This window comes from Schistocerca piceifrons, chromosome 11 (genome assembly GCF_021461385.2).
Source record: "Schistocerca piceifrons isolate TAMUIC-IGC-003096 chromosome 11, iqSchPice1.1, whole genome shotgun sequence".
NCBI lineage: Eukaryota > Metazoa > Arthropoda > Insecta > Orthoptera > Acrididae > Schistocerca > Schistocerca piceifrons.
Genome location: NC_060148.1, coordinates 132,607,030 through 132,634,994, shown reverse-complemented (window position 1 = coordinate 132,634,994; position 27,965 = coordinate 132,607,030). Strand labels below are relative to the sequence as shown.

Sequence of the window (27,965 nt, the reverse complement as noted above, 5' to 3'; positions counted from 1 at the left end):
CTGTCGCAGACACGCCATATACGAGACAGAAGGAAGGGAGGTTACCTACCGCCCGTGGCCGTCAGCCGATCCGCGGGGCAGCCTTCGAGGACGAGAGTTTCGAGCAGAGGGCAGTGATCGCAGAGCACCCCCAGAGTCGCGTCGTCCACCACAGTACCGCACTGCGAGAGGGCGCGGAACGACGTGAGGTGGCGGAAGGGCGCGACGAGCAGCAGCCGGTGCACCAGGCGCAGGTGGTGCTCCAGGTGGCCGGGACCCGCCACTGTCAGCTCCGTGAGGTCCGGCGACAGCCGCTCCACCACCTCCGCCAGTGTCGGCCGGAACGCCACCCACGCCAGTGGGGAGAGCGACACGAGGATCTCGCCCCGCGACATTGTCACGCCCGTGCCGTGGCACAGCTCCAGCGACAGGCTGTGGAAGCCGTGCGCCAGCTTCGTGATCTCGAACGCCTCCTTCAGCCTGTTCTCGCCTTTGCCCCGGTACCGTAAGTTCCTCCACAGGCGGCTACTGTGCGTCACGCTCTGCCACCGCCTACTCACTCGGGAGCAAGTGACGATGTCAGAAAATGGTAAGTAAGTGAACACCTCCAGCAAAAGCTCCTCGGGAAGCTCTTCTATGCTAGTAGGTGCCATCAGGTTACCTGAAATTACGGATCGTTTTAAAAGACGAAAATACTCTGATATACTTCACACCAAAATTTATCATCTGAACTTAAATCCCTACATATTATGAAAATAGACATATATACGGACGTGTGTGTGTTCGGCAGTTCCCCCTAAAGTGTGGACAGATTTCAGTCTAACTCTGTACATGTACCACTTACTGTTTGGAAAGAATCACTGTGGGACTGACAACCGTCAGCCTATAAAAGGGGTGGGGGTGAAAAAATGAGTGCAGCCCACAACAAACGAATATCCAGACTTAAGTCGTGCAGTATTTAACAATGTGAGCACTTCGTGACTTGCAATAAACTTCCTTTACCGAATTTTTTCTAGCTGACAACTGCCAAAAAACAATAAAAAGAAAAAAGTCTCTCAGTGACTACATTTTTGCTGTTCACGAGGCATTACGGCTTTTACTTATTTACTCCTAACTGTGTTTGTGACTGTGACACATTTTGCAGATAGTATTCACATACACAACTGAATGTACCTGCAAAATTCTACCATTACACGACACACAGTACAGGATATACAGCATCATAAACAATGACATACACAAAAAACTGCTGCATCATGCATGAAAATGAAACTGCAGGGTGAAATTCGATAGATTAGATTAGTACTTGTTCCATAGATCATGAATACGACACTTCGTAATTATGTGAAATGTGGCAGGTTAATAAAAGGTGTCTATACAAGACATTACATTACACAAAATATTACATGACACTTAATATTTTTATTTTTATTTATGTTCATTTTCCTATTTATTTATTTAGTGGGGGTTGGGGAAATTACCCATTTACTATATCCAAAAATTCATCTAACGAGTAGGAGGAGTTGCCATAAGAAATTCTTTTAATTTCCTTTTAATTGCTATATGGCTATCTGTCAGACTTTTGATGCTATTAGGTAAGTGACCAAAGACTTTTGTGGCAGCATAATTTACCCCCTTCTGAGCCAAAGTTAGATTTAACCTTGAGTAGTGAAGATCATCCTTTCTCCTAGTGTTGTAGCCATGTACACTGCTATTACTTTTGAATTTGTTCAGATTGTTAATAACAAATTTCATAAGTGAATATATATATTGTGAGGCTACAGTGAAGATCGCTGGCTCTTTAAATAAGAGTGTGCGGGATGATCTTGGATGAGCTCCAGCAATTATTCTGATTACACGCTTTTGTGCAATGAACACTCTTTTACTCAATGATGAGTTACCCCAGAATATGATGCCATACGAAAGCAGAGAATGAAAATAGGCGTAATAAGCTAATTTACTGAGATGTATATCGCCAAAATTTGCAATGACTTTAACAGCATAAGTAGCTGAACTCAAACATTTCAGCAGATCCTCAGTGTGTTTTTTTCCAGTTCAACCCCTCATCAATGCATACACCTAGAAATTTTGAATATTCTACCTTAGCTACCGATTTCTGATCGAAGTCTATATTTATTAATGGTGTCATTCCATTTACTGTGTGGAACTGTGTTTTGTCAAAGTTTAATGAGAGCCCATTTGCAGATTTTCTGAAAAACATCGTTTACGATTTCACCAGTTAATTCTCGTCTGGCAGGTGTGATAGCTATACTTGTATCATCGGCAAAAAGTACCAGCTTTGCATCTTCGTGAATATAGAATGGCAAGTCATTAATATACCAGGTGATCAAAAAGTCAGACTGATAGGGGGCGGGGGTGGGGGCGGGAGCAGACAGACAGACAGCAGGGAGATGAACTAATAGATGTCAAGAATAAATATCCAGGAAAAGCTGGTTACTTAACTAGTAAGTATACAAATAACCTAGGAGTAAAAGAGACAGGTGGTGGCGCGAGAAAGGGTTGGGGTGGGGTAGCTGGTAGCTCAGACACCGTGTTATATGCCCTCCAGGAAAATGATCACACTTTAAGTTATTCTCGGGATTGAGAGCTGGCTGAAGCCTGCAGTAGAAAGCTCAGAGATATTTAGCGATTCGTGGAAAGTATATCAAAAAGACAGATTAACATCATAGTAGGGGTAGTGTTCACTGCATCTGACAAAAATATTGTGTGTATTGTTTGCATGTCCACGTGGACTGCAGTTAATTGTTTTATTTATTTTCTTGTATCAGCAAGCTGATTCCACTGTGAAAAAAGAAGTAAAGAAATATCCAGACCATGCAATATTGGTTAGTGGCGATTTTTATCTTCCGGGTATACAATGGGACTTCTAAAGATTCACTGCACAGGTTACAGACTGACAGGCTTGTGAAATGCTATTGAATGTGTTTTCCGAAAACTGTTGAGCAACTATTCCAATAGCACATAACCAATGGCATTTTATACCCTGTAACTACAAACACACCTGATCTTTCAACAGCATCAGTATAGGGACAGGGATTAGCGACCATGATATCATAATGACTACCGTATTTACTCGAATCTAAGCCGCACTTTTTTTCCGATTTATGTAATAAAAAAAACCGCCTGCAGCTTAGAATCGAGTGCAAAGTTCTGAAATATGTTGGTAGGTGCCACCGTAACTAACTTCTGTCATCTAATATATGCACCGCTACACAGGCATGCTTTGGAGGCACAAAGATAAATACTGGCGCCAAAACCGTCTGCATCAGTAAATAAATTAAAAGAAAAGGTAGAAGAATGTAAACATTATGCCATGTATTCTTTTGTGTTTGCTACTATCTCATTTAAATCCTGTCTGCCTCACAAATTATGAAACTAGAGTGAGACAACAGCAAACGCGGAAGAATATACGTATCATGTCATGTTTATATTCATATTATTCTTATGCTCAATAGTGATACGGTCAGAAATGAAGCACAGCAACTGACTATATTTTTAAATCTAAGATGACTAATTTCTGTGTAGAATGTAAAGTACTAAAGAGGCATCTGCAAAGATTTTCATATGGAGAAAAATTTTCGCTAAACTCTCGTTCAGAACATCATCTATCATACACACTATTATTTGGTTCTTGTTGATTATCATCAAAGAAAGCAGCAGTGTGAGTAACAACAAATAGCAGTCTATTGTCATTGTTTTGCTAACAAGACAATTCCTCTCCTTTTTAATTCTAAGTAGCAGTAGTGCACACAAAAGCAAGCCATGCTGCGAGCGGCGACAGGTCGTAAACACTCATTACCAAAATGCGACAAAAAATGCATGACACAATACAATAATGCATTTTCAGCTTAGAGTAACGCAAACACCTATAACAAAGAGAACGGCACTTATCAGATCAAAGCAAAATAAGCAATTGATTCAAACCACACGAAGCACCTGAAAAAGGAAGGGTACCCATATCAATACGGACGAAGCGCCTGGCACATATCAATAGCTACTTGGTAAAGCTTAACTGTTAAGATTACAACTCGAACCAAACTACTGTAGCTTTATGTTCATCCGTTCGACCTAAATTATGTCTCATGTTACAATGGACCAACTTTGTTTCGACTTGGAGGCGCGGCCTAAAACTTTTCTCTTCCCTTGAATTTCGAGTCAAATTTCAGGTGCGGCTTAGATTCGGGAATTTTTTTTTCCCTTGACTTCGAGTCTCATTTTTCAGGTGCGGTTTAGATTCGAGTGCGGCTTAGATTTGAGTAAATACGGTATGTTTAATAAACCAATCAAGAAGGCAAGCAGAGTATTTCTGCTAGAAAGACTAGATACACAACCGTCCCATTTAGGTGATGAATTGATATCAGGCTCATTTCATATCAAGTGTCCTAGGGCTCCCAGTGCGACCCATTTAGGTGATGAATTGATATCAGGCTCATTTCATATCAAGTGTCCTAGGGCTCCCAGTGCGACAACCTCCAATTTTGATGAAATTTATACAGTATGTACCTGAGAGACCTGCATTAACTTCTGCAAAATTTCAGGTTCACCTGTAATTTGATTGAGGCACTAGAGCCATTTTCCTGAAGACCACTTTTTCAGAGACTGGAAAGTCGTGAAGAAATCTTCAATTTTGGCATGGCACTGTTCTTAATTTAAAAGAGTTAGCCCCTTGCTTCTGGGCACAGTGGTACAACTTTTTGTGCTCAACACATAAATTATGCAAGTGAAGTTCAGAAAGCAATGCTTTTGGCATAATGTCAGTTCAAAGTGGGTAACAAATCATGTCATGACAAATTTACCCCACTGTTTAATAAGTATTGTCTGTATGGCTGCTAGACATTTCACAAATTAGGGCCTAGCTTGTGGGTTTAATTACTGTGCTACAATCCTGTAAATCCGCTAAAAATGTGAATGTAACAAATTATACCTGTGTTCTAACTCAGGTATCTCAAAATGGACACCTACCACATTACATTCATAAACACCAACCAACAGAGCATGTTTCATTCTATTAGAAATACTTATTTCCATTTTGGGATTTCTGTGGGATAAGGTGCAAAAATTTTGCCTAAACTCTCCTGCGGGAGAGCTTCTGTAAAGTTTGGAAGGTAGGAGACAAGATACTAGCAGAAGTGAAGCTGTGAGGACAGGGCATCAGTCGTGCTTCGGTAGCTCAGATGGCAGAGCACTTGCCCGCGAAACGCAAAGGTCCCGAGTTCGAGTCTCGGGCGGGCACACAGTTTTAATCTGCCACAAAGTTTTAAAAACACATGCACTGCAACTGTACCGTTGGAGGCAATCACTGATTATGCAGTAGCCTTTTAGTTCTTCATTATCACTGTAGTGAATGAGAAATGAATGCAACATAGCTTGGCTATTTTTCAAACGAAATCCTTGAACTGGATCTTTGACGATATAGTAATAATTTTCAGCAAAATACATTAATGTAATCAATTCTCCTGCTTTGAGACATTCTTTAGTCAACTGCAAATTCAATCTCTGATGCTTTGCAATGCAGTGGTGAGTGGAAGGGGCCAAAAGCTTTGAAACTTAATTCCTCAGTGTATGTTTCAAGCAAAATTTTTCTGGTTTCAAGTGCATCTCTGTCAGTGTGAATCCACTATTTAAACGGAATTGGATCCTCAGGATTAATATCTGCAAAAACACTTTTCAAAATTCCTTTAGAGCTTCTGTTCCTGGACATCCATCACAGTGATGAAGTATGCTATCCTCCCCCCTCCTCCGAATTACAGACAATTTTGCTCAGTAAAATTTTATAATCTTCTTTTACTGAACTGTGTGCCAAAATTAGTTTCACATTCTGTTGTATTGTGCAGATACAAACTGAATGTGAACTAGCTGCACCTACAGTTGCACAACTATGGCCTTAATTCACAAAACTTGGAAAATCCAATTCCGGTCCATTTTTATTGTGGTAAGCAATGAACATTTCTTTTAAGATGCTCAGCAAAAAGGACTTTCAGTTTTGAACCTTTTCTCCATCTATCCAAACAGTAATACAGTCCTTTCTATCTGGACAAAACCGGCTAAATTCTTCATCACAAAAATATCCTGTGACACTTGCCTTCACCGCCTCAGAAAGCTCTTTCCCACATTTACCTTTGCCTGTGCCAGTATTCCCCATTCAGCTTTTAACTTTCAAGCCTTTCTTAGCATTCTTTCTGGAATACAAAGTACCTCCATTGTCTTTTTGATATACCAGCTTTGGGGAGCTAAGGTCAAAATTTGAATTTTCTCATATGATTTGATACATGTATTTTCTCTTTCAATTCTTGGATCAGCTGGCTGCAATCCCAACAAGTTAAGCATTACTTGCTAGTGCATGGTTGCTCCAGTTCAATGCTACAATTTTCTTAATAATAGCAACTTCAATTTTATGTTTTTTTTTTTTTGCTTTGCATAGCCTTTTGTATCCCTTCCACCAACTCACTGGAATTTTAATGGTGATATTCCAACACTGTTAAGCCTGCAATCAAATTGTGAGGAACATTAGTCTCATCATCTTCATCTGATTGAGGTGTAACTTCCATTTGTGCATATTTGTTGTATCAAACTCTTTTCTATGGTTGGGCACATTTTTTGGCCTGGTTTAATATCAGATGCAGTTATCCTTTTTAAATGGTCTGCTGTTTCCACTTTTTCGTCCAGTATGGTTTTTCTTACCAAAAGAGCTGCAGCATGATCTTTGCAAAAATTCAAACCTTTGTTGAAGTAAAGCTTCACAATGGAAGCATAGTTACACATTTTGAATAGTGTCTAAACCACTCTATCAAGTAAGCAATTTTTGTAGTTCTAATGAAAGTTCCTTTACAGTTTTCAGTCCTTTTAAAGCACTGTATGTCATTAGATGGCACGGGGAATCATCATTTCTATATTTGCTGTGCATTTACTTTATCTCGTTTCTCCAATTTAATAACAGCTTGATGAGCTTCAGATGCTAACATCAAACTGTCAAGTCCTAAATAAAGGAAAGAAATAAAATTAATAAGCATTCAATCAGTAGAGTTTAAAACATTGCTGTGTGGTCAAGGACTGTTTACAAAGTAAAATTGAAGCAATAACAGCCCTCGGCCGCTAAAATTAAGTCTTTTGACCTGGTTTCGGGACTACTATGAGTGCCTTCATCAGAAGTAAAACATTCAAACTGGCCTATAACTTAAGTTCAAAAATTATGGGATTTTTTTATATAAGTGTAAGTACTGACTAACAGTACAAGAAAGAAACAGTACTTACATGTCACGTATAAAATAAATATCAAGCAATACAGCTTTAGTCACAAAATTTTTGAAGTAGAACAGATGCAAGGCAAGCCGCTACAGCCTCCTCACACATGTCAAGTTACAGGTAGCATTAGACAGACGCCCACGTTAGCAATTGTGGGCAGGTGAACATTACACCGAGAGTGCCATCAAGTAACTGCAAATACGAACTGGCTACATTCAAAATATAGACAGATAAATACTATGATGAACATTATTTAGTACATGAAGTAATAGGCAACACTTTATCTGACAGCAGCAGACATGGTAACATTTTGTCTACATAAGAGCTTAGAAGTACAGTTTAAAGGCTGAAAATGCCATTATAGACTCACAAAGGGGGCTGAATGACTCAGCATGTAGAAAAACGATATAACATGAAATGATTTTGTGTTCCCTCATGCAGTTACCGAAATGTTTTTTCTTTCTACGTCGACTCGTAATTTTTTGTTTATTAAATGGGTTCTATTGGCTGCATTTCATGTTTTATCATTTTTCTACACGCTGAGTCATTCAGCCTCCTTTGTAATTCTATAATGGCGTGAAAATTGTACTTCTAAGCTCTTATCTAGACAAAATGTTACCATGTCTGCTGCTATCTCAAAAATTATTTGCCTTTTACTTCTTGTACTAAATAATGTTCATCATAATATTCATCTGTCTATATTTTGAATGTAAAGTAGCCAGTTTATATTTACGGCTACTAGATGGCACTCTTGGTGTAATGTTCATCTGTCCGCAATCGCCAACATGGGTGTCTCAGTCTGTTGCTACCTGTGGCTTGACACGTGTGAGCAGCCCATAGTGGCTTGCCTTACGTGTATTCTTTTTCAAAATTTTGTGACTAAAGATTTATCGCTTGATATTTATTTTACACATGACTTGTAAGTAATGTTTCTTTGTTGTACTGTTAGTCAGTAACCTAGTGTTCTGCCTTACGGCAGGTCTTGTCATGGGGGAAGCCTTGTCACAGAAGTCCACCACACGAATGTCTAGGGAAGGGGTTCCAGTGGTGGTTTCCCATTGCCTTCCACTGATGACGATGAAACGATAATGAGGACAACACAACACCAAATCCCTGAGCGGAGAAAATACCCGACCCAGCTGGGAATAGAACCCGGGCCCCTTGGCATGACAGACTGCTGCACTGACCACTCACCTATTGAGGCGGACACTGTTAGTCAGTATTTACACTTACATAAAAAAAAATTTCCCATAATTTTTGTACTTATGTTATAGACCAGTTTGAACGTTTTACTTCTGGTGAAGGCACTCACAATAGTGCTGAAACCAGGCCAAAAGACTTAATTTTTGCGATTGACGGCTGTTAATGCTTTAATTTTCATTCAATTAGTATTCACAAAAAGAGTTGTGGATCAGCTTTTCGTACAATTAAATGTAGCAATGAACCTATCATAAACAGGTTAAAATTTTTATTAATCACCACATAAACAGCAGAATGAATATTTAAACAATGAATACTTAATCAACAAAATTTCATTTTCTAGGACAAATTTTTGCACCTTACCTAAATAAACAGAAAAAGTAAATACGGATACCTAATAGAATGAAATGCATTCAACTGACTGTTGTTAATGAATGTAATAGAGTGGGGTACCCATTTTGAGGCACGCGACTTTGAACACTGGTATAATGTGGTATATTCACAGGATGGTAGCATAGTAATTAAACATGCAAACGAGGCCCTAATTTGTGAAATACCTAACAGCCAGACAGACAATAGTTTGGTGACAGACCAGGTCCATAGTGCCCTTTCCTCACTATTTATGCTCTTGTTAAAATATGGGACAAATTTGTCATGACACGATTTGTTGCCACTGTGAACTGAGATTATGTCAAAAGCATTCCTTTCTGAACTTTACTTGCATCATTTAGGTGTCGAGCACAAAATGTTGTACCACTATGCCGAGAAGCAAGATTAGAAACAGGGACACGTCGAACTTGAAGTTTTGTTCGTGACCTTTCGGTCTGCAAAAAAGTGGTCTTCACAAAAATGGCTCCAGTACCTCAATCAAGTTACATGTGAACCTGAAACATTGCAGAAGTTCATGCACGTCTCTGAGGTACAGACTGTATAAATTTCATCAAAATTGAAGACGGCTGAACTGGGCTCACATTCTAAACTAGGGCACTTGACACGGAATGACTCGTCATTTAGTTTTAGTATTATGGACACAGAGGAATGGGCAAAGTTTAAATGGAATGTTAATCGTGCACTGGATAAGTATCTGCCAAGCAAGTGGGTTACAGATGGTAAACACCTGTAGTAGTTTAGTTATGAAATTCGGAAAAGAAAATATGCAAATGACAGGCTCACGATATTAAAGTTCGTGCATCCATAAAAAGTTCAATGCGCAAAGCTTACAACTATCACCTTTGTACCTGGGCAAAAGATCTTGCTGGGAACCTGAGAAAATTCTGGTCCTCTGCGAAATAGCTAAGTAGCTGCAAGGCGTGTACCCTGTCACTTGGGCAGTCTGGTCTGGCAGTAGAAGAAAGCAAAAGGAAAGATAAGGTTTTAAATTTCACGTTTAAGAAATCGTTTACGCAAGAGAATCATACAACCATACTGTCATCTGACAATCACACAGACACCCGTGTTGACAACACAGTAATAGGTATCCTTAGTGTAGAGAAGCAACTGAAAGAGTTGAAAAAGTAAGTTACCACCTCTGGGTGGAATTCCAACCTGGTTTTACAAAGAGTACTCTACACCACTGGCCCCTTTCTGAGATTACAGACTCTCTCACCCAGTACAAAGTCCCATGAGACTGGAAAAAAAAAGTGACAGGTGACTCCTGTATATAAGAAGGGTAAAAGAACGTACCCATAAAATTACAGACCACTACCCCCTACATTGGTTTGCTGCAGAATTCTTAAACATATTCTCAGTTTGAATATAATAAATTTCCTGGAGACAGAAAAGCTCCTGTCTACGAATCGGCATAGCTTTAAAAAGCATCACTCGAGTGAAACTCAGTTTGCCCTTTTCTCACATGATAACCTGTAAACTACGGATAAAGGTCAGCAGGCAGATTTCATATTCATATACTTCTGAAAAGTGTTTGACACAGTACCCCACTGCAGGCTGTAATGAGGGTACGATCATACAGAATAGGTTCCCAGATATGCGAGTGGTTTGAAGGCTTCTTAAGTACTAAAACCCAGTACGTCATCCTCAATGGCGAGTGTTAATCTGAGACTAAGATACTGTCAGAGAAGCGTGATGGTACTACTATTATTTTCTATACACAAAAATGATGTGGTAGACAGGGTGAGCAGCAATCTGTGGTCGTTTGCAGACGTTGCCGTAGATACGGAAGCTGTCGTCACTGATTGACTGTAGGACAACACGGGATGACTTGACAAAATTTCTAGTTGGTGCGTTGAAAGACAGCTAGCTCCAAATGTAGAAAAAGTTAATGGAAATGAGTACGAAAAACAAACACGTAATGTTCTAATACAGCATTAGCAGTATGCTGCTCGACAGTCACGTCAATTAAATATCTGTGTGTAATGTTGGAAAATGATAGGATACGGAATGACGACATACGGATTGTAGTAGCAAAGGCAATTGGTAGGCCCCTGTTTATTTGGAGAATTTTAGGAAAATGTGGTTCACCTGTAAAGGACAGCGCATATAGTACACTAGTACAACCCATTCTCCAGTACTACTCACGTGTTTGGAATCGACGCCCGGTCGGATTAAAGGAAGACATCGAAGCAAGTCCGACGCAGGCTGCTAGATTTGTTGCAGGTAAGTTCAAACGTACAGAGATGTTTCGGGAACTCAAATGGGAATCCTCGGAGGGAAAGTGACACGCAACATTATTTTTGAGGAACACTATTGAGAAAATTTAGAGGACTGTCATCTGAAGTTGATTCTGCTGCTGGCAGCATACATTCTGCGTAAGGATCACAAAAGATAAGATACAAGAAATTATGGCTCGTGCAGAGGCATAAAGACAGCGATTTTCCCTCGTTCTATTTCAGAGTGGAACAGAAAAGAAAATGACTAGTAGTGGTACAGGGCACTCTCTGCCATGCACTGTATGGTGGAGCTTGTGGAGTATATAAGTGGATGTAGATACACCAGCTCTGTTTGCAACTTCTAAACAGCATTTTATGTGGGCACGACCAGTGATAAGGTATCCACAGGAACAAATGGCTGTCGCCAAATTGCAACTGTCGATTACGACGGTACGGTTTTGAGGGCACACGAAGACAAGGTCTTTGGCACCCGTAAACTATAGCCGAGAACAGAAAGTACCACTCAGGGGCACAAAATGGAGCCGAGCACACACGCAAGTTCAGTGCCTGGTTCACATCCCGTGACATCTGGACCCCCACACCTCCATTCCAGCACTAACTTTTCTGGACTACACAGATGGTACATATAATTGTAACAGATCTTTTGCTCCCGTAATCCACTCTGCCTCAATCTCTGCCAGTCCACGGCGCCCACACCCTCCAACCAACATCTCTCTCTCTCTCTCTCTCTCTCTCTCTCTCTCTCTCTCTCTCTCTCTCTCCTGTCATCCCTACCCCTTTACAGTACCGTCGGCACGAGCTGCACAAACTCACCTCCTCTGGTGCCCGTGTGTCGCAGTGCCTATCCCGTGTACCCACTGCCTCCCTCAGAGTCCTGACCCCTCCTCCTGCTTCCCGCCTCTCGCTCCCTCTGTACACCCTGGCTGACACAACACCTCACCGTGGTCTACCTGCTGAACTGCATTACTGGGACTGCATGTACAGCCAGCACAGTCAACTCGTTAACAAATTCAGCCAAAAGTAGGGAGAGGCGATTTTTAAAAATGTCCACATATACTCTCTTGATATTTATAAAAGGTTTCGGTATAACTGAGGCAAAAATATTGATATTTTGATATATCTGTCGATAAATATTTACAGGAATTTTAAAATACTGATTGAAGTCACAGAAATGATCAACAAACATTTAAAAATGGATAAATATTTTACTACATCCAACATTAACCACAAAAAGACACACATTGTACAAAAAAACATCACTTATTTACAAAAAAATTAATAAAAACAATAATCATCACAGAGAGACATTAAAAGAACTCGTTCCCCCGTACCAGCTTTCTTCTGCGATTTGGTACAAGCAAGATTGCTAAGGATGCCACTATTTTAGATAAAACAGAAGAGGCTTGGCATACTATGTATTTTTGAACACTTTCTGACAAAACAGAAGTGAAATGACGACTGAACATTTCAGACAACAAAGTCCATTTTTCATTACACACCAGTGCATGTGTGATCTTTGTGCCAAGTGTAGTTTACTTTTACAGCGCATCTATCTTTTCTTTATGCAGGCACTCAGGGGGTAAGACAAGTGCACATTCTGTCCTGTATTTGTGAGCAGGGTACGGTAATTTCCACGATTCTCACACAGTGCTGTCACCAAATGCGTGCATTTTGTGCCTTCTACCTATCGTATGCAATGGTAGAAATGACACGTGGAAGTAACAAGCTATCACGGATATGGAGTGCAGATACATTCATGTTCATATTCAGAACTGGTACTCATTTGTACGAGGGTGGTTTGTAAAGTTCTCGGAATTGTCACAAGAAGTCAGTGCTAACTCAACGAGTTGTTCACATGATATTCACTGGACTGTTGCCTGTAAACGCATGCCACGTCAGTGCTCTTGGAAGAGAGCTGTGGTGGTGACTTAACTCTGCTGTTGTTCCCGTGTAGTGATTTGCGATGATGAAAAAAATTGAGATTCGAGTAATGATTAAGTGCTTCGTAAAGAAAGGCATGAAAGCAAAGGACATTCGTGCTGCTTTCCAAAATACACTGCTCCTTCATATTCAGCTGTTGGCAAGTGCCCAAATGAATTTAAATTTGGTCAGGAGAGCTCAGATGATGATCCGCATAGCGGTCATCCAAAGTGTGTCACTACTCCAGAAATCATTGCAAAAGTTCACAAAACAATCACGGAGGATTGCCGGATTGAAAGTGCGTGAAATTGCTCATGCCTGTCAGCATTTTAACTGAAGAATTAGAAATGAAAACATTACCTGTGAGACAGGTGTCTCGACTCGTGATGCTGGATCAAACCTGTACGAGAATGGACATATTGGAACAATGTTTGGCACATTTTAGGAGAAACAAACACGATTTTTTGCACCAGTTGTGACCACATATGAAACCTGGGTGCACTACTATACCACAGACACACAACAACAGTCAAAGCAGTGGAAAAATGCTGATTCTCTCCTACCAAAGAAAGCAAAGACAATTCCATTGGCGGGAAAGGTCGTGGCATCAGTGTTCTGGAATGTGAAGGGGATTCTGTTTGTAGATTATCTCCCCACTGGACAGACAATTACTGGAGAATGCCATGCTAACATCCTGGACAAATTGCAAAAAAAAGGCCAGATTTAGCAAACAAGAAAGTCATCTTCCATCAAGACATTGTGCACCCGCACAAATGTGCCTTCACCATGGCAAAATTACATGAACTAAGGTAAGAATTGTTGCCACACATGCCTTATTTACCTCATATGGCTCTGTCAGACTTCCATCTCTTCCCAAAACTGGAAATTTGTCTCGGTAGACAAAGGTTCATTTCAAACAAAGAATTGATAGCCGGAGTTGACAACTATTTTGCAGGCCTGGAGGAAACTCATTGTCGAAATGGGATCATGGCACTGAAACATTGATGGGCCAAGTGCATTAATCTACAAGGAGACTACACTGAAAAATAAAAAAGTTTCAGTGATGTAAGTACTTCTTTTCTATTACGATCCAAGAATTTTTCAAACCACCCTCGTAGTACTGAATATGAAATCAAATTAAGCCCATAGTAAGACATTTACTGTCAGACTGCAAAGATTGGTAATTGCTGGGTGGACTTGAAATCTGCCGACGAGAACTATAGTGCCAACCAATCGAGAAAAGATCGACAATAAAATTATTGCTTCTGATATTCAGTATTAAATATCGATCAATCGATACGTCAATAATTTACATATTGACGATATATATCAATACTATTCTGCAGAGATATTGATATTCTGATACAATGATATTTTTTGCCCATCCCCAGCCAAACGCCAACCAGTTTTCATTCTTTCTCCTGTGCCTAAAGTTAAATTGATGTCATCCCAATGACTGTTTAAACAAAAAGAACTGTTACATCTTCATCTGTGATCTGAAAACCACTGGGAAGGGACTGGCAGAACATCATCCTCATTGTACCCCTTATTATGGTTTCTTCCTATTTCACCTGTGTAAGATGAGCAGGAAGAATGACTGCTAAAGTGACTTCGGGCATCCTGCAATTATCAAATCTTGACTTTACAATCCCTAGGGGACTGGGGGTTGGAGTAGGTTTCTGGGTTGTTGTACATATCTGGGTCCCCTACTTAATACTTTTACTTGTTTTTTATTAAATTATGTAATTAGAAAACAAATTGTCTTGGGGAAAATAGTGACTTATGTTGATAAATTAAAAAGATGTGGAATTAACTCTTGACACATTGCATCTCTGCTTCCATCTTGGGATCTACAAACAATGTATGTTCAATGATTATTCTGCTGTTTCACTAGTACAATTGGCTGACATTCTCAGGCAAACAAGAAGCTACAAAAGCCTATACAAGTTTGTACTTAAGTCTTTGTTTAACATGACATCACCACCTCTTTCACCTAAATGAGCTGTGCTGGACTGTATTTTAGATCTGAATATTGTTCATTAATTGAAAATCAGATTCAGAAGGATGTAGGTTGCAGTAGGTACTGGGAGATGAAGAAACTTGCACAGGATAGAGTAGCATGGAGAGCTGCATCAAACCAGTCTCTGGACTGAAGACCACAACAATAACAACAATTCAAAATATGTAATAAACATAATAAAGTGATTCAGATGAAGGACTTTCTAAGCCACAATGACTTTTCAGACACTGTATGACATCTTCAGCTTTAAAAGGGTCTAGACAAGTTCTTAGATCTGCTCTCTTAAACCCCACGTTAAAAACAGCAATGTTTTGGGTACAGCCTTTGTCAGAAAACGAGAGCGCACACACGTTCACACAATCACTCGTGCACAACTCACGTACACGTGACTGCCGTCTCCAGCTGCAGCATCAACAGTCTCTTGAGAATCAGAGCCAAACAAACCGCTTCCCACTGCCTCTCGTTGGCAGCCGCTAGGCTAGCGGCAAGAAATGGTGGCAGCACTGACTGCCAGCTGAGGGGAGTGGTGGGAAGGGGAGAAGCAGTAAGAATGAGAGAGTAGGGAAGCGGCACATATACTGAGGTGCACCCAGCCAGCGACGATGAGAGGCATTCAGCAAACAAACCATTTCATCTACTGAGACTAAAATGAAGTATTTCCAGTTTTTTTCCTTTCGAAGTTCCAATACATTTAAAAGTCCCTCATTTCCAGGACTTATGGCAAGCCTGGTGAACATCAGTAACCAAGGCAACAAATCACAATAACTAGGTCAATAAAAGTATTCTACTGCTTTCAATATTAAAAACAAATGTAATCAACCCATATCTTCTGCCAAAGTAAGTCATTAGATCCAGCTATTCTCACTGGGTACAGCATACTGTCCTTCAACTTACAACAACCTATGTCAACAAAGTGCCAAAATCAGTTCACGACACAGGTGCCACCGACAACCTAAGTGCATTTTACCCAAAAGAATTTTCATTTTTACGTATATTAATTTCCCAGGTTCTTGGATAATTTATAGAATATAACGTAGCACAAACTCAGTCTAAAACAGGCATGAATTGCAGTAAATTACAAGCTATGTTCAACACAGGACACTTTTCAGTTGCTCACTTAAAGGCTATCCACACAGATGGGATTGCAGTCTGAAGAGCTGGTGAGGGTATTCCAGCATTGTAAAGGCACTCCTTCACAGGTTGGCTATGCTTTCTGTCAACAACAACTTGATCACAATTCTCAAGTCCATAGACAGAACCAACAAGCAACAGGAAGTTGAGTAATGAAAGTGGGGGGGAGGGGGGGGGGGGGGGAACAACAACTTTATTTTCCTGACAACAGGCAGAAACAACTGAAAGAGGCAGCATTCCTCACATTTACATGACCTCATAGCCATAATCTGTAGAGCCTGAGTTTATAACTGTAATGCTACGTCAAACACTGGTAGTGGTCGTTGCACACTTTCTATTCTTTAAGTTATGCTAAAGCAACACATTAAGCGTTAAGACGATATCTTCATGATCTGGATGCAGGGCCAAGACATCCAGTCTCCATTTCTTCACTATCTCAACACCTTCTCCCCCATCCGCTTCACCTGTTCTCAATCCAGCATGCCACTTTCTTACATATTGACCACCACCTCTCTGATGGCTCTGTACACACAACATTAAACTCACCAACCACAAAAAGTACCTGCATTTCAACAGCTGTCGTCCCTTTCACATTAAAAATTTCTCCCACCTTGGCCACCTGGGTAAGGGGTACCTGCAGTGACAAGAACTCTCTTGCTAAGTACGATGAGGGTCTCACCGATGCCTTCACAGACAGGTTCTACTCAGAGACCTAGTCCGCAAACAGGTCTCTCGTGTTATTTCCCTTCACACCCTGAATCCTCCCACCTCCCCCAAGGACCAGCCATAAAATAGTGCCCCCAGTCAATCGAAACCACCCCAGACTGGAACAACTATAATATCACATCTTTCGCTAGGACTTTCATTACCCATCACTGAGCACTGAAATGAGGTACATCCTACCAGAGATCCTTTCCACACCTCCTAAGGTGGTGTTTCATCACTCACCCAATCTACACAACATCCTAGTTCATCTCTATGCCACTCCCAATCCCAACCCCAACCCCTTGTCACAAGTATCATATTCCTGTGGAAGGCCTGCCATGGTTGCCACAAGTTTCCCCAAGTGAAATTCCCTAATATTTCCCTGCCTTCCAGACAAGTTTTAGCATTTTTCCCTGACAAATTTTGAGATCTCAAGGGTAAGTTCAGGCATAAGTTGAGAAACTGTCTTTGCAGCTGCGGTACAAGAAACAATAGTACAAATGAGGAAAAATCTAAAAAACTTGCAAGCAGATGGTGTTTCCTGATGTGAGCAAAATTCTTACGTACCAACATCAACATCTTTTGTAATGAACCGTTTTTAGAGGGAGACAGTAAGACAAAAGGTATGAGTCTCATCAAGACCACTGATGTTATTTAATTTCAATAAAATGAAACACATTTGGTGACAAAGTACGCATTTCATTGGAGCCGCACAGCAGATTTAAAATCCCTTCACCGATTTCAAAAATAACCTCAGAAAAGAGTGTTTAAAAGGGGGAAGAATTGTGTAAACAAACACTGTAGGTGGCTGCAAATAAAATGTTGATTCTACTATGTTTATTATTGTCAGTTATTACCCACTGTGTTATATCTATTACTATTTTATCGGTATTTTGTGATTTCTCTTTTGAGAAATTTATGAGCACACAGCGTACAAACCGCCAACTACTGACACAATTTTCTTCTTTTTGTCCATACTTTGTGACATATAAACTATTTTTGAAGAGCCATACTGTACTAGAGCAAATAAAATGTCTATAAAACGCCACACTGCACAATGAACTTGCGGTGAAACAATCCCAACTGCTGAAATCCATTGCCCATGGCCTCTGGCCTGCTGAGGAGTACTGCACTCCCGGGTCCACGGATAAACCACGAAAATCCGCTGCATTACGCCATAGACAAACAGATCCAGCCTGCGGGCTGAATGGTGAGACTAGGCACACGGGCAGGGCCTGCACATTAGTGAGAACCGAATGACTTCAGATTGGCATGCTCAAACCATTACAGATAACCACAGAAGCAGCCAGCGGTTTTAGCCCGTTGCGGAAATCCAATCGAGTGGTCAGCTACTCACAAGCCACAGACAGCATGTCGATGAAATGACAGCACAGTGATCAATCCACACAATAGGTAAGTTGTTCAAATTCTCTGAGAATCAATAATAATGAGGACAGGTAGCAACTCACCATAAAGGTGAATGCTGAGCTGCAGATAGGCATGTAGAAAAGACAATCACACTCTCACAACTAAATTTTTGGCCATAGCTTTTGTAAGAAAACAAGAGTGCACTCACACAATCACTCAGACACAACTCGTGCACACATGACCGCCGTCTGCGGCTGCTGCATCTACAGTCTCTGAGAATCAGGTCCAGAGAAACCACTCCTCATGCCTTCCTGCCTCTCACTGGCAGCTACTAGGCTAGAGGCAAGAAATGGTGGCAGCACTGACTGCAAGTTAAGGGTGATGTTAGGAAGGGGAAAAGCAGTATTACTGAAGTAGTAGGGAAGCAGCGAACGTACTCAGCTGCACCCAGCTAGTGACGATGCATGACACCTCAGTAAAAAACCATATCATCTACAGACAGAAAAAACAAGATCTTTCCAGTTTTTTTCCAAATTTCCCTGGTATTTCCCCAATTTCCTTGACAAATTTGAAATTTCCTGATTTCCACAACCTGTCGCAATCATGCCCACCTGCAAGACCTGGCCAAAACACCCACCAAGCACTTCCTTTTCCAGTCCTGTTACAGGCTTACCCTATCCCATCAGCGGTAGGGCCACCTGTGAAAACAGCTGTGTCATTTACCAGTTCTGCTGCAACCATTGCACAGCTTTGTATATTGATATGACAATCAGCTATCCACCAGGATTAACGACCACCATCAAACTGCGGTCAAGGGCTCAGTAGACCACCCTGTGGCACAACACGCAGCTGGACACAATGCGTCCGATTTCAATGGCTGTTTACTACCCGAGCCATCTGCTCCTGTAATTATCCCAGCCTCAATCTACAGTAACATACTGTTTCCATACCCTGCACCTAACAGTTCCCTCCGTCTCTGTTCTATCACCTCCATTCTCGTCTCCCACGCTCTACTGTAGCCATCTGCCTACACACCCACCCATCTTTTCACACTCCTCTCCTTTTTCACTCTGTTTTCCCCACCTCCCTGCCCCACAAATTCATGGCCCTGCATCTGTTGGCATTCTAGTCCCTGCACCCTCTGTCAGACAGCGCTCCTCTCTCTCCTTACCCAGATGCTGCTATCACTTCCACTTCCCCTCCAGATTGCTGCTTTCAATCCACACGATAGTGGCATTCTGGCCCCAGCTGCCGGAGTTGGCAGTAATGTTTGCCTTTCTCCTTTCTGATGAAGGCTGTGGCTAAAATTTCATGGTAAGTGTCTTTTTTACTAGAAATCTATCTTTTCCTACGTTGTTAAGCATTAAAGTAAGAAAGTTCTTATTAGTACTATATTAAAACAATTTATGTATGTTATTCTTATTAAAACCTAGGTAACTGTAGTAAATTAAAAGTGGGAGTGGCAGTAAATTATGTTTGATGAAGGGAACAGACAAGGAGAAAGTAAGAAACTGTTCTGATCTTCCCAAGCTGATCTCTTCTCCCCCCATCCGCCACCTGCATGCCTGAGAATCTGTCCGTGAATCCCTGTATGCTACAGTTAAAGAGTAACATTTCAGTGATCAGTTGATTTTATTTCTAAATACTCATATAAGGACAATATTATTGAAAGGATAGATTGCTGCTCGCCAATAGCGAAGATGTTGAGTCACAGATAGATACAACAAAAAGACCGCCAAACAAGTAAGCTTTGGGCCAAAAATGCCTTCATCACAATTAAACAAAACAAACACACCCGCCCACACATACGACTACAGTCCCTGGCAACCGGAGACTGCGGCTATGTGTGTGAGAGTTGTGTTCACGTGAGCTAGTGAGTGGTGTCCAATTCCGATGAAGACCTTCTTGTCTGAAAACTTACTCGTTTGACAGTTTGTTGTGCCTACACGTGACTTAACATCTCCACTACATGGCGAGTAGCAATCTATCATTTTTAGAATATTGCCATTATTCCAGTGTGTATTTTCCAATACTCATATGAAGTAATGAGATACTAGAAGTAGCAGGTGAATTTTGCTATTTGGGCCATAAAAAAGCTGTTGATGGCTGAAAGAGACAGGATATAAAATGCAGACTGGCAATAGCAAGAAAAACATTTTTGAAAAAGAGGTTTATGTTAACTTTTAATACAATTTTGTGTGTTAGGAAGCTTGTCTGGAGTGTAGCCGCAATGTAAGTGAAAAGTGGGTGGCAATATGGAAATTTCCAATTATGCCTGCATGGTTTGACTAATGATATGATAGCAGACACCCCTCAAATGAAACCGAAAAATAACACACAGGGAATCCTCGAGAATGTTGTTGTTGTGGTCTTCAGTCCTGAGACTGGTTTGATGCAGCTCTCCATGTTACTCCAACCTGTGCAAGCTTCTTCATCTCCCAGTACCTACTGCAACCTATATCCTCCTGAATCTGTTTAGTGCATTCATCGCTTGGTCTCCCTCTACGATTTTTACCCTCCACGCTGCCCTCCAATACTAAGTTGGTGATCCCTTTATGGCTCAGAACATGTCCTACCAACTGATCCCTTCTTCTAATCAAGTTGTGCCAGAAGCTCCTCTTCTCCCCAATTCTATTCAATACATCCTCATTAGTTATGTGATCTACCCATCTAATCTTCGGCATTCTTCTGTAGCACCACATTTTGAAAGCTTCTATTCTCTTCTTGTGGAAACTATTTATCGTTCATGTTTCACTTCCATACATGGCTACACTCCATGCAAATACTTTCAGAAACGACTTCCTGACACTTAAATCCATACTCGATGTTAACAAATTTCTCTTCTTCAGAAACGCTTTCCTTGCCATTGCAAATCTACATTTTATATCCTCTCTACTTCGACCACATCAGTTATTTTGCTCCGCAAATAGCAAAACTCATTTACTACTGTAAGTGTCTTTATTTCCTAACATAATTCCTGTAGCATCACCCAATTTAATTCGACTACATTCCATTATCTTCGTTTTGCTTTTGCTGATGTTCATCCTATACCCTCCTTTCAAGACACTGTCCACTCCATTCAGCTGCTCTTCCAGGTCCTTTGCTGTCTCTGAACGAATTATAATGTCGTCGGCGAACCTCAAAGTTTCTATTTCTTCTCTATGGATTTTAATTCCTACTCAGAATTTTTACTGCTTGCTCAATATACAGATTGAATAACATCGGGGACAGGCTACAACCCTGTCTCACTCCCTTCTCAACCAGTGCTTCCCTTTCATGGCCCCTCGACTCTTATAACTGCCATCCTTGAGAATATAGCAAACAAAACATATTTTTAAAAAACATATAATTTGAATATAATATTTAAGTTGATATATACAGCTTAAATAATGTTACAATCCCCCCCCTCACAAACACAAGCATGAAAACCAATACCCCAAGGTTCATTTGACCTATATTCCTCAAATGAAGCCCACAATACCAAGTACCAATAACTAGCAGAACCACAAGTTACGTACTATTAACTCTCGAGTCGATGTGTCCACGTATAAAGTGCACCAACCACAAATAATATTATCCTGTAGTGTTCCACTGTTGTTTTACAACTGGAAGCCCATACCTACTCCTTCGTTACTGCTCCAGCTGACAGTGAGAAGTTGTGTTGTCATACATCTACGTGAGTAGCAGTAATACAAAGGAAACAGTGAGCTGACAGAAAAAAATTTAGAATCCATGCAAGAAAATAACCCAGATTCCAAGCTAGCAGCACAATCCCACAATGAGGCAACTGTCTGAGAGATAATCAGTAATTGATTAAGCGTTTGGCAGATGCAAGCATGCTGTTTAATGCTCTGGGGGAGGGGGGGCTACTACACTCTCAGGCAACACTTGTACGTGGCAACAGAGTGATACACTGAAGGTTTATTTCATTACTGTTTCATAAACAGTTATTTAGCTCCTATAAGTTTATTTTACTGTTGTTTAATTAAACTAAGATGAAACTGTCATTTTGCTCATAAATGTTTACCTTAGTAACAAAGACAGCTATTCTTTGCACACATATAAATTACGCCACCTGCCTGCTTGCGTTACAAAAATCGGCATGCCCGTTCAAGGGTGAATAATGTTCTGTCATCTGTGACAAATCTGTATTTTTTAATTGCTGTCCAATGCATTTCAGAGCTACAACTGCATTGTCATGGATTGTACGGCTATAATGGGTATTACATCTGCCTTGGTTTCTCTCCAAACAGCAGTAGAATGACAAAAGTGTTAGATTTTTAGCAGACACTGTACTCGGGGGGGATTCCTAACAAAATGCGGGTCACTGGAAGCATCCGATTCCACCTGTCTGCTTTGACTTATGATTTAATGGCGTTGCGGTGTGTGACTTAACTATGGTGCCATGTTTTTGAGTTGATTTGTGTTTGTAGATGTTGCATTGTTTTATCTGATGGCATGTTCTGTTAGTGGAAGTTGATGTATCGAGTTTAATGTGGGGTACTGGTTACCAATGGGGTAACGTGGGTTTATATAAGTCAGGGCAGACAGTGCTGTAACATAGATCTGGAAGTGTCTGCTTTGTTTACCACGAGTTGTTGCTTTTTTCCCTTTTTTGTGTGTTTGACGTTTTTGTTAGGTCTGACTACTCTGATGTTCGTGTGTGTGTGTGTGTGTGTGTGTGTGTGTGTGTGTGTGTGTGTGTGTGTGTGTGTGTGTGGTGTGATGGCTTTATTCTATAGTAGTAGTGATGGTTTGTCTGTTCTATATTTATGGTATTCTGGTTGTTTTAATCGATCTTGTAAATATGGAGGCGGTGTTTTGTGAGTTATGCAACTGTGTGAAGTTTGTGATTGTGATTTTTTTATTAATGCTTCACCAGTAGGTATCTAGAGCTGCATATCAGCTATACAGGTCAAGGGAAATGTCCGATGCCACTTTTCAAAGTGGTAGGTGTTGGCTTGGAGGGCTTCGTTTGAGCTATGTAGGTCAACGAAAATGTCTGATTCTGCTTTTTAGAATAGCAGATGTTGCTTTTTTGGTACCTTGGGCTTTGTATGAGCTGTGTAGGACAAGTGAAGTGTGCAATTACTGTTGGTTTTGTGACTAGCGTTATGTTGAAAGTTGACCCTCTTTTTGTTGATAACATTTGTTTTGGGATGGCGCAGTGTTTCGTTTTGTTATATACTTAGCTTGTTTCTGCCCTAAACCCCCTATTTCCCGCAGTTTTCCCATTAGTTTCATTTAATTGCTTGAGTGAGGCGTTTTTTGTCTTTTTTTATTTTTGTTCACAATAGTTGGCACGCATATGTAGTGACAGCTGTTGCCATTTTGTAGAAACTGGAAGTAGGGATTTCCACCATGGTGACATCATGAGGCAAAGCAGATGGGTGGAATCAGACACTTCCCTTATGCCAAAAATGCTAGGTTGCCTTTACTATTACTCCCCATTTACATAATAGTAAATATAGTATTCCATCATATCACTGTAACATGGATTATACAAACAGAATTTGTGTCATGTAATACAATCATAAATATGTTAAATAGTTTGAAAATGTAAGGGCAAATGTGGAAGTTTTTCGCCAATGCAAAGCCAAACATTATGTGATGAAATACACTTACTGGTAACATGTTACTACAATTTCTCACATTCCTTTACCATTTACTCATTGATTCCACCTAGGATATAGTTTATCTCAGTCAATTTAACAACATGGTAATTAACAGGTCAAAGGAGACGGGTGGAATCTGACACTTCCGTTGACAAGAAAATCAAGCAAAGAAAAAGATAGAAGCTTTCGAAATGTGGAGCTACAGAAAAATGCTTAAGCTTACATAGGTACATCAAATAACAACAAGACAAGATCTACAAACACAACCGACGCTAACACCCTTATGCCATGGGTCAAAGCAGACGGGTGGAATTGGATGCTTCCGTTGAACCTCAGTGGGTTGAAAACTGATTTAGGTTGAAGTAGTTATGCAGAGATGTGGCTTGCACAATATAGGCTCGCATGGAGGGCAGCATCAAAGCAGTCTTCAGACTGAAGACCACAACAAACCATTGTTAGTTTTTTGTTGGTCATGTATATCAATTCCTCATATTTTGAAAATCGGTCACACATCATTACTACAATGCAAACTGATCTTCCATAATCTCAAATGGAAGCAGTGCTTTTGGTAAGTAGTCATTCTGTAACTTTTAACATCAAAAGTATTTCTGGTACACTGTGTCTTTTCTAAAGGACATCAATTTCTGAGACATACAGAACTGAAGCAAGATTAAGCGACTTTTCTTAGCTCTTGCAATTTAAACCTCTTGGCGCATTTCGCGCTTAGTGATTTCGTGACAAAACGCCTAAAATGTCAAACAACAAGTCACGTCAGAAAATAAATTTCAATATAATCGTTTCTGAATACTATTGCAATATTGATATAAATCATCACATTATCCTTTTTGCCAAGATTATGGCAGCAGCATCTTGTTGTCAATGCTCTAAAAACGGCCTCCCAATATCAAGGCGGAAACTCATCATCGAAATTGACCAATAAATTATAGACAGGCTACATCCCCTGCGAGGTCCTGGATTTTATCTCAAATGTCTCAGTAATGCTAAAATTTATTTAACTGTATCTGTAATAATTGTACGGCATGGATACATGTCGTTTCGTTGTAACCGCAGTAATGTTTCAAACGTGTTTATTTTGGTATGTTTCTTTGCACTAAAATTTTAAACGGAACATCAACATTTGAATCACAGATCAAGTCTACGTTTGATCCACACAAACATTTTGAGTTACAAATAAGAAACTGCGTAGTAAATGCAGGAAACAAGTATTGCATAACGCACAACTAACCGGCGAGTATATAAATACATCCTACATCAACTACAACATATGCGAGGCGGTCATTAATACGTAATACCTTGTGCCTACAATAATAACATAATATAAGGATACGGTGTCCTAAATTCAGTAACAGAGGTTGTACTTTGGGAATAGTGGTTCGAAATGAACTACTACTACTACATGTAATATCTCAAAAACTGCCAGCCCGTGGTATAAGGGATTTATTTATTCTGAGCCACTTCTCAATTATGACGCATTAAAGCAAAGCATAATATAAAAAACTCCGCTTCCTTACTTGTGGACCTCCTCAACCGCTAACTCAAACTACACATGTGACTAGGACACCAACAAAATTTCGTGAAGGAAAAAAAAATCCTTTTTTAAGTCCTAGAAAAATACTTCAAATGGAAAACTCAAGAATTTCAGTGATGACAACCTTTTTTTTACCAACGTAACTGATTATACCACTGGCATACAAAAAGGAAAACAAATGAAATATAGAACTTACCACTACGTTTAATTACAACCTGACTGGAATTCCTTCAATATTCCCGTGTCTATATTTTGGACGTGTGAGAAAGTAAATAGAAACAGGGCATTCACATTCCAACAACACGGTGTACCAATGTTCTTGTCCAGTGCCTAATATTCAGTATTCACTATTCACATTCACAAACAACTCATAAACAAACGTATTCAGAGATCACGCCACACATCACACTAGCAAATGTATTCTGTGGCAAAGCAAAGCTCCTTCATCGAAATATATTAATTTTAAAGCTAATTATGATATGTTTAGATAAATGTAAGATTATTCTGTAAAATTCCAGAACACTGTACAGGTTTCATACCAAAAGTCACACCAAATAAAAAAACCAAAGAGATAGACAACTTAAACAGCTGTTTTCCAGGCACCATATTTAAATGGGCTAACAAATCCGCCGTGGGCCCAGACGTAAACATGACAGCGAAAAGCGGTATCGTCTTCCGGAAGATGTGTCTAGGCGCAAATTGAGAAATGTATAGCACGTGTGACGTGACTCGAAACTACAGCGCGACACGCACATGCCACACGAATCGCGCGGATCCGGCGCATATTGCGACGCGTAAACCATTCTTCGGACGCGCCGACTGGCGACGCTCTGCGCTGACACAACCGAAGCGCGCGCAACCTGTTATCTTTCTCAAACGATTTTACAGAAACTATTCTCTGAAAATATATGATTTTTGCCTTACTTGTAGCGCTATATGTCAGCTTCGTGGCGAAGTGCCCATCACCTCGCTAATGACCATTATTATTGTGATGACTTTAGTAAGACACTACTCAAAACTCAAAAAGTCTGTAACGAAAATTAGGGGACGCTATCAGTTTGCGTTTGGTGCGTATTACACCACATGTTGCTGCGTATGAAATTTAGCTAACATGCTGAATTTTTGTTTAGACTTGGTAGGAGGTATCTATCTGCCTCCGATCTCGAGCAAATGGATCCTATGTAGCGCGCTCACTTTCGATCTCACGCCCGCGAGAATGAAATACTCGCAACATCTCTCATATCTCCTAAACCGCTCGAGACATCGAAACGAAAGTTTGGCGAATTATGGCACACAAGGAGGAGACTGTTTTGCCAATTCTTAAACACAGGGAATTTTCTTATCTATGGCGAAATATCAGTACTTATACTTCCCTTTTTATTTATTTCACTCCAGTGACTGTAATTTTTTAAGAGTTATCTACAGCTAGCAAAACAAGAGCTTCCTAGTATGAAAATAAATATGAAATTTCTTCTTTTATGTTACTGCAAACCGACACTATGAGGTTTTTCGTAAGCCATTGAGCTCTGTGATTGCCAATTACTTGTTTAATGAGGCACTCCGTTTCGGAATTCTGTCTCAATAGCTGCTGTGAGATGAGTTTAGCAAATTACACTGCGACAAAGGAAGAACAATTAAACCAGTCACCAAGAGAAATGTGGCTGTTACTCATAAACGGTGATGCTTCTTCGAATGAGGAAAGGTTAACAACTCACACAAAAATAGATTGCCAATTCTGTTGGAATTTTGGTGGAATCCCTGTAACCCATCGTATTTTTAACACTGAGCGGCTGGAATGGAAACTTACCAAAGGATTTTATTCCGTCTCTTGATCTGAGCAGTATTAAAACAATGACGAGCGTTCCTTCAATTGGAATGATAGGCACATGCCAGATACTGGTTACTCACCTATGACTTGCCAAACTGACAATGTGTGATTGCGAATAAAATAGTTGTTATTGAGAAAAATAAACACTTGATCTGTCGCACAACACAATGGTCAGTGTATTGTCAGCAGCGGAGGATAATGTGTGCGACAGGAATGCACAAGCTAGCCATGTGTGCCTTGTGAGTTGGAGTTCGAAAAACATTGTCATGAAAGTAGATCTGTCTCTGTCAGCAGTACATTTCAAAAAAATAAATATATCGAATCATAACACTCTTTTAGGATATTCCTACTTTCGTAATAATACCGACCATTTTCTTCATTTGTGTAGCCAATCGTATAATTATTTTATTAATCCTGATAATGTGCATGGAACAATTGAACTGCTCTTTCTCATCACGGCGAACGAATTAAAACATTGTTATTTGTGACTGCTTTACGACTGTTTCTAGCTGGCAGTGGAAATGTGATGATCACATGCTTGTAGTACAGTGTGTCGTATTACATTATTACATCCATATCAGAATAATCACAGTGAGACTTCCATACTTCAGATCTTGGACGCTTTTTACCACAAGCACAAAGGGCTCACATCTGTGGAGATTATTCCTTTCTAAATTTTTGTACCAGATCATACAGATGCGCCAGCATACTAGGCAGCGAGAAGATAAACTTGTTTTACTTTCCTGCCTCGATTCTTAAT

The 27,965-nt window shown here is 40.3% G+C and overlaps 1 protein-coding gene across 1 annotated transcript; it reads right to left on the bottom strand.

Annotated features, from left to right (window-relative positions):
• Nucleotides 1-41: 41 nt before the first annotated feature.
• Nucleotides 42-25,692, bottom strand: LOC124719798. The gene is made up of 2 exons (XM_047244993.1): nt 25,574-25,692; nt 42-640 (listed from the first exon to the last, which is right to left on the bottom strand). The coding sequence occupies exon 2, from the start codon at nt 630-632 to the stop codon at nt 42-44; it is 591 nt and encodes a 196-aa protein (XP_047100949.1). The 5' UTR covers nt 633-640; nt 25,574-25,692.
• Between the last annotated feature and the right edge of the window lie 2,273 nt (nt 25,693-27,965).